This window comes from Centruroides vittatus, unplaced genomic scaffold (genome assembly GCF_030686945.1).
Source record: "Centruroides vittatus isolate TY-2023 unplaced genomic scaffold, ASM3068694v2 contig_7, whole genome shotgun sequence".
In the NCBI taxonomy this organism is placed as follows: Eukaryota; Metazoa; Arthropoda; class Arachnida; order Scorpiones; family Buthidae; genus Centruroides; species Centruroides vittatus.
This window is the reverse complement of record NW_027122442.1, coordinates 1,981,423-1,990,269: the sequence shown is the minus strand read 5'-3', so window position 1 is coordinate 1,990,269 and position 8,847 is coordinate 1,981,423. Positions and strand designations below refer to the sequence as shown.

General features: G+C 29.1%; 1 protein-coding gene across 2 annotated transcripts in view; it reads left to right on the top strand.

Moving 5' to 3' along the window:
• Positions 1-1,405: 1,405 nt before the first annotated feature.
• Spt20 overlaps positions 1,406-8,847 on the top strand; it is a 30,536-nt gene continuing 23,094 nt past the window's right edge. For both annotated transcript variants that reach the window (XM_067276577.1, XM_067276575.1), the window contains exons 1-2: positions 1,406-1,475; positions 6,660-6,769. In XM_067276577.1, the coding sequence (XP_067132678.1) occupies positions 6,743-6,769 (27 nt within the window). In that variant the 5' untranslated portion in view covers positions 1,406-1,475; positions 6,660-6,742. The remainder of the gene's footprint in view (positions 1,476-6,659; positions 6,770-8,847) is intronic.

Sequence of the window (8,847 nt, the reverse complement as noted above, 5' to 3'; positions counted from 1 at the left end):
CAGAAGGGACTTAAGAGAGAAGAAGCCCTTGATAGAGAAAAATGGAAGAAACGCATTAGAGAAGGAAACGCCGACCCCATATAATCATGGAAAAAGGCGAGGATAAAGAAAGAAAGAATTTATATATTTCAATAACAACAATAAAAATGGCGGTTTAGTTTTGAAATATATGTTCGTAGAAATTACAGATCATAAATACTATATAAATATAAAAGTTTTTTGTATTATTAATTCGAATATATATTATTCCGAAACCTTCTCGTTGGCGCCTTTATTAAATCGGCGCCTATGGCGGGAGCCACATTGGCCATACCCTAGTTACAGCTCTGGTGGTGAAGACTTTCACCTTTCAGACTTCCACCCAGCTTAAAACTTTTTAATGTGTGAGACTTCCATCTCTTTCCTGAACTGAAAACAGCTAGCAAGGCAGACGTTTGAAACCGCCTTGCTAGCTGAATGAACTAATGACGATCTTCAAAACAACGTTGTTAAGGCCATCTCAATACACTGGCGGCAACATTCTATGACAAGGGGATGGAAAAGCTCGTTCACAGATATGACAAATGCCTCAATCCTCACAGTGATTATGTCGAAAAGTAACCATATTTGTACCTAACTTTTAGGAATAAATTCATTTTGTTATTTACGCTTGTCTTTGTTTTATGGACCATCGGAGCTTGAAAAAACCGCCCTCGTATTTATTTGTATAAAAAAAATTAACTTTTAACAAATATTTAATAAGAGGAGTAAGGCTGCGATAAAATTCTACATCTACATATATTCGACAGCGTTTGCACTTCAATTTTACCCTTCCAGAAAAGTTAGTCCAACTAAAAAGTGTGCGATCTAGCTACTTCAGCCCCTTGTTCAGAAAAGAAAAAGTATGAACTCTGATCAATTAGTCTGGCTCATTCAGAAAAATAGAGTACTTATTTAGAGCAGGGGTAATAAAAGAATGATTCAAAAATATTTAAATTCAATCGGGTCAAAATAAGTTAACTACTAAACACAAACACTACAAAGAACACTACATATTTAATAAATTAAATTGATGCATTTTGTATTTAAAATAAATGAATTATAACAAAATATAAAAAACATTTTAAAAATTAATAAATATATAATAAATTTTCTTTCATTTAAATAAAACTAAATTTAAAATGCGGGAGTCGGAGTCGACACATTTTTTCCGACTCCGACTCCACAGCCCTGATTTTATATATATACAGTAGCCTATATATATTTGTTTATATTACTATATGGTGTGTTAATTAAAAAATTATAGAAAATTTTCTAGTTTTCCTTATTTTTTGCAAGGTGCCATAACCTTTTGACCTCCCTCTGGGTACGCCACTGTGCAATCCCAGAGTTTAAAATTATTTCCGAATGGTACCACTAGAGGGTTTTCGGTACTATACGAATAACGTCTGCGAGTTGGTTTTATATTAATATTTATATATTTATACATACGCATAGTGAGTAACTTTTAATCACTGATTGTATTATGATTATATATGTACTCGTATATATAATTTACATTAGATTACAATACTTTAATATATAGTACAAGTATTGGTTAATGTTCGTATAAGACGATATTAAGATCAATGAACTTGTGTCTGCTATAAGTGACGAAGAAGCAAATATTAAAATGTTTCCAAATGTTTATTAATGCAGTAATATTTGGTATGATGCCAATGCTTATTATTATATCAATGGTTGCTTTCATTAGCTACACAACATTATTGTGTAATTATTTGTATGATGTTTACAGGGAGCAGATGTTGACAGTTATTTTTATAAGGATTTAAAAAGTTAAGGTTAATGCTTCAAAATATATATATTATTAATATGACAAAATGGCTCTGTGATGATGAAACTGCCATTACCGTATATGACGAGTCTAGAAGAAAATGATTTATAACAGTTACTAAACCATTTATATTTTTAAAATATTCTCTTTCTGTTTGAATGAGTAATGCTAAATTAATGTGGGAATGCTATTTTTAAATTTAGAATTTGGAAATTAAATGTCTAAATTATTGATCGTGTTTGTTATTGTAAACTTTACCTGCAATCGGGTCGAACGGAATGGTCGAGGAAACAAGTGATGTCTTGTCCTTATGTCTGAAAGTTTCTAGATTGGATTAAAACCAGATTTTTTTTTGTTGGTAGACTAATAACTTACTACATGATTGTCTGTCTAATGTGTTTGTTAGAGGTTAAATGTGTAAATGCATTCTGAAATTATTGTGGTTTTATGATATTATAAGTAGAAAATTGGTTTTGCTGAACCCTGCCTCCATCTGTTTGTATTCTTCCTGATACTAAATATGTTAGTCTGTCTGCTGGATGCAGCAAAAACTGTGACTCTTGGAGAAGACAACCCTTTGCCATTTAGCAAGAATTGAGTGCTAGTATTGTTTGTGATGAAATTGCAATGGCATGGATGCTGTCAATAAATATCTGTTCCAAAGCCCAACATACAACAGGGTTCACTGCATTGTCACGTTGGAGACCTTCCTTGTGACCCCAGTTACATTTGGATGTCCAGTTCAACACTAGCATGCTGATCACTCCTAACTTAGCCATTGCAGTGAATTTTATTTCTGGCACGAATAGCATGTGGGCTTCCACAATTGGCATGTTGAGTAGTCAAAGGTGTTCTATTCAGTCAGTCCTGATATACCTTCACTACTGTAGCACATGAGTATTTTATGAAGTCTGCTGTCTTGGAAATGCTGATAAATCGTATCCTTTGTCCATGATAGAGACTGCTCTTATTTGTATAGAATTGTATGCTACAGAGCTTTGAGTACATTAAAGCTGTGTAGGGCTTTGGTTATGTCTCCAGGCTATAATAGGGTATAGTTGATAATAGGGTATAGGCTATAATTGATGGCCATATTATTTCTGTTGGCCTTGAAAATTTCCAATTTTTCTAAATACCTACGTCTTCTGGTGATAGCTTTCCAAAGGCACATTCTCATCTTACAGTGGGAACTAATATAGCACAGTCACCAGGGAGTTCACTTCCATAGATGAGGGTAGGGTATATGCCCCTAGTGGGAAGTTGAGAAGGAAATCCAAGTTTTTGGAAATGTGGCATATTCAAATGACTAATCTTTTGTATAATTTGGCTAGTGTAGCCATAGTTTAATTACTACCTTCTTTAACTGGCTTCAAATTACATACCCTAAAAAACCAAAAGTCTAGCAGTTTATAATCTTTTACTTTCTAAATAAAAATGAACATCCTTGATCTTGTAGGGACAACAATATCCTGTCTATGGCATGGAGAGTCCTACGAAGCTTTGGGTATGTCAACTACACAATACCCAATCAGATGACATTTTAAAGAATTTAAATTCAACATTAGATTATGTGTGTTATATTTGAATTCTTTTAGAAACCTGCAGATGGTTGTTTTAAAACGATCAAAAATGTTTGCTTTTATTTAGAAAGTAAAAGTTATGGTTATAAACTGCTGATTTTTAGTTTTTGAGTGCATTTAATTATAACTTTATAAAAAATGTTAGAAAGATAATAATCAAAATTTATTAGATTTATTTTTGAAATCTTGATATTAAAATATTTTAATAGTCATAAATAAAGGGTCAGCTTATTTATTAGCATAATGTTTATGTATATAAAATATCTGTCTCCATTCTGATATTGTTATTGTCTGCTTTTAATGTGTAAAGTTTCATGATCAAAATTCAAAAACAATCCAAACAAATAAAATATTAATATAAAATAAGTGTTATAATAGTCATTATATAAAATGTTTAACCTTGAATTATGAATAGCATTATTGAAAAAAATCTCTACTGGTTTTTTCTGATAGTTCATTATTAAGAAAGCTTTCCATATAAAATAATTTATATTCGTATAGTTAGTTATTTACTTTTGGTTTTACAATTGAATACTATCTACTTTTTGGCAATTTCTGAATTTGTCCTTTTTCTTTTAATACAGTATTGAAAAATACTGTATTAAGTTTTACCTTTAATTACCTTTATTATAGTGGCACTCCAACGTGGTAATTTTTTCGTTTGGCATTCTTGCTTATCAATGTAAAGCTATTGTGTTTTTTGTACTTTTAGTAATACATGTAAGAAGTGTTATGACACTGCTCAACACTATAATTTGTGGCACCTTAGTGTCTCACACCACCCCTATAGAAAACCACAATATTAGCAGATGTTTTTATAATGTTTTTCTACTTTAACCATATCTCAATTAATCCCGTCAATTCAGTTTAATGCCTTGCAGTTCTTTTTTTCTTTTGTTTTGCAGTTTGTTCGAAAACATGCATAATCTATATATGGTTCAGCGTTTGCCAATTTTCATTATATTGTATATTTCTTTCTCTGCTTTCTGTCACTCTGCATTATCTAAACATGACAAACCAGGTGGTCTTGAACTATTGTATGTTTTACATAGTTTGAAATATCAACAAGGTAGATAATATGAACATTATTGACAAATAATTTGTTGTAAAACATTTAAATATAATTCTGTTATATTATCATGACAATAAAAATATTTTTTGAATGAATTTTAAACAGCAACTCTTGTATTAATTATACAAGTCCTAGTCAAAGCAAATTAAGACTGATTTTTTTTTTTTTTTTTTTGTCATGTGATAATCATTATAGAATATAACAGCTGTGGTCTTTTTCAAAGTATTATGGAATTCAATGCACTTCTGCCATTATTTTTGCCAGTCTTGGAAAATATCTAGTAGTATATCCAGTAAGATATTCTTCAGAATTATCTCCAATGCTTTGACAACTTCTGTTGTGAATGGGAAATGGGTTCGTGTGACTTCAACTTTAGTGATAAGAATCGGAAAAAAGTTGCAGAAATCTAATTATTTTTTAGAACAAACTTGAAAGAATGTGGTTTTGCCAATAGTAGTAAAATTATGATTATTGTTAATCCATTGCTGTAAAAGCAACAAATTAGGAAACAATACCTAAAGTTAACTCATTTAAGTGCCTCACACGAAACATCCACTAAAATCTCAGTTTTATGTTTTTGAAGGAACCATCTGAAAAAAAATACATAAATTAACAAAGTTATAATTGGAAACTGCCATTTTTATGGACCAGCTGAACCAGACAATGAACCCACATTTAAAAGATGACTATATTGTTATCCACATGTACAAATCAACTAAATAAAAAAAATGAATAAAATCTCTTGCCCTTGTATATCACAGGAATTTATGTAACAAAGTTCTTATGAATTTTGAATTTACTTATCAATTTATAAAAAGAAATGTATTTAACACATATGCCTGCAGTTTTAAACATTTTAGTCTTAAAAAATTGAAATTATTTTGTTTCAAAAAAATCTTTAAATATAATACATGTACTGTACCTCTCTGCCTTTTACCAGTGTGCTCCTTCCAACAAAATAATAAAGCAGTTGCAAGCATTTTCGAACCGTTACGGCTCTTCTTCAGGCACTTCAGACACAGAAAATTCTAAAATAACACAGCACCACTAATGCACAGATCCGCAATGACGCTATCGGCTGCACGAGACAATATTCCATAAGATATTCCGTAACAACTTTAAATTCGATTGGAAACACAAATTCGAACAGGAAGTTCTGAAGTGCCTGAAGAAGAGCCATAACGGTTTGAAAACGTTTGCGACTGCTTTATTACTTGGTTGGAAGGAGCACATCGGTAAAAGGCAGAGAGGTACGTGTATTATAAGTACTTCGGTGTAGAAATTTCTAATTTAATCTTTAAATATTTTTGAAAATGAGCTTTTTGTATTTAATGCAAAATCTGAAAAGGTTTTTTAAATACAAAATGATTTTGAATCCTAAAATGTTTAAATCTTTGTGTTACAATATACATAGAATTATTACTTTTAATACACTTTCCTGTACTATTGATTTTGCTTCATACCAATATTCTTAATAGTATAAACATAGTTCCAATATTAATCATTAAATATGTTTAAATATGTAAATTTTACTTTGAAATAATTTATGAATGCACCTTCTTTTTTCATTACATTTCATGAATTATTTCTTAATACAGTAGAATCTGCTTAATATAATCGTTTTGCCTAAACTTGCCTAAATTGATGATAATAACTGACTGATAAAGTAAGTAAATAAGACTAACTTAGTGGAAATTTAGATTTTATTGATTTTGACATTAAAATAATCTGTTAAAACAATTAAAAATGTATAACTTGAAGATTTATTACCATATTTTTATGCATGTAGTCCATGGGTTATTTGTGATTAAATGACTACTTAAAAGGGAGTGCAGGTTATGCAATGAAACACTCCAGATATTTCACTAGCTCTTTTATCATCTGTTTCTTCAAAATTTTTAAAGAAAAGACTATGAAAATGCCAAATAGTTTGAAAATCATATGAAAATATTTTACAGTTTAAAAGGTTTTAAGATGACTTCACAAAACTATTAATTTATGGAAAAATATAAATGCTGATTAGCATTGCTTTGAATGTGATTGTATTGTATTATATTTCAATTTAAAATATAACGAATTTTTTTGATAATACATAATTATTATAAAAAATAATTTTAATAAATTCAATACTTAATATTTTTAAGAAATTGAATATATAATTTTTAAAATTTGTTTTTCAATTATTGTTTTATAGAAATGATAGATCTTATGTAAAATAAGAAAGAAAAAAAAAAGAAAATCGGTGATATTAATATACTAAAGGAGAAAAATTAAGACATGGAAGCAGCACGCCAATATGCTGATGTAAGTATTTGTTGATATTTTGATAATTTTTTTATTATAAAACTACAAATTAACGAATTTTTGCCATAATAAGCTACAGATGTAGATGCTTATTAGAATGAATTAGAGTTAAACTTTGTCATGTGTAAATTGAATAATTAGAAACATTTAATAAAATAACAATAAGCTTCATATTGAAAAGTATTAGATATTCGACAATGACTGTAACACACTGATTAATCAGACAAACAAATTACTAATTATCAGTTGTTATTATTATTATTATTATTAATTATTACTTTCTGTTAAATTTAAGTCAATTAAAACCATATAGATAATTTTGTTAATAATTTGAAACTTATAAATGAATCATTTTCTGTGTTTGGCTATTATTATAACCAAAATGTAATAAACAAAAAAATGCTTTATCAGTGTTCACTTTAATAACAAGTTTTTCTCAAGTTGTCCCGGTGAGACATAAAATGCTTCAATGACTCAGCTGTAGCTTAGTCACTTAAGTTTGCACATTGATCAGATATTATATAAATACTCACAACTAATTACTAAGAAAATTACTTTATATCTTCCGTTTCACTCACATGTGCAACATTTCTTACTATTTGAGAATTGCATTTTAATCTACATCAAATTTAGCAAAGAAAGTTTTGTTTTATCACGTAATCATTATGTTTGAGTAATCTTAGATTAAAAAAGCAATAAAATTAATTAGTTTCAATTAAAATGGCTGACAGTATGTTTCATAATTTAAAAATATAGAAGAAACTAAATTGTCAACAATTTTTTTCTGAGAGACAGCCTTTTATTAATCTTCTGCAAAATTATATAAAAGTTATTCCTGGTGATTGGACATGATGGAAGAATGAAGTCAGCTTCATTTTTTCTATATTTTAAATTGTGAAATATACTGTCTGCCATTTTAATTGAAATTATATATAAATTTTAAAATATTTTAGTTTTTCATCAGTTAATGTTTTAACTGTTTTACATAATTTTGTAGAGGTATAGCCTCTAATAAAAGGCTGTCTCTGCAAAGAAAAACTTATTTTTGGTGATTGGATGTGATGGAAGAATGATGATGACTTAATTTCTTTTATATTTTAAATTGTGAAAATCAATTAGATTTTAGTGGCATCACATATGTTTTGTAAAGAAATGTGTCATCTCTACATATCTGCTCAAGATGAAAAAAATCATACATAAAACCTTTAAAAATGTAAGCTTCTTGTAGCGGAAACCATACAAAAAATGTCAACTAAATATCTTGTATTGTTTCTGAAAATTTAAAAAAAAATAACAATTTTGTAGCACTTTAACCCCATTTATCTCAAAAGCTAAGCATTTTGTGATACTTTTTCCTAATTACACGTATTACTTTTCCAGCAAAGGCAGGGAAAGGATGGCAACTATCAAAAACTGACCCCTTAGATTTTTACATTTTTGGACTTAGAGCCTTGAAACATGAAATGCAAAAAAATTTGGGGGGTTTTTCTGTATGTATGGATGTTTGTGTTTGTTTGTTTGTGTGTGTGTGTGTGTGTGTGTGTGTGTGTGTGTGTGTAGGGCACAATTTTGTAACAAACAGAGTTATTAAGCTCCAAACCCTCTTTGAAGCTTAATAACTTTTGTGCTTTTTGTCAAAAATTTCTGAAATTTTGCAGAGAAGTTTGTGTATTAGGGGGATTGATGCTATTAAATTTTGGTAGTTAAAGATCAAAGGGATGGTGAGATAGAGGGGTCATTTGTCATATCTTGAGTAGGGTTGTACTTAATAACAATTTTACTCATTATTAGTATTATAAATTTTTATAAAACATATCTCTACCCTCAAAATTAAGCTTTTTTTCATTTTATAATAGTTAAAAATATAAAAAGTGTTTTAAATAAAAGATAACAGATGGTCCCACTCACAGTTTTAAGTGTTGCCAGGAAGGTTAAGAAAATAATTGCTGGATTTTGTTTTTTTGATATTCTATCACCACCTGAAGTTTTATCCTGAACACCCTGTATAAACAAATTGATACTTATATTGTGATAGATACCATGATTGCATAGGAATGGGCAGCTTATCTGAACTTGAA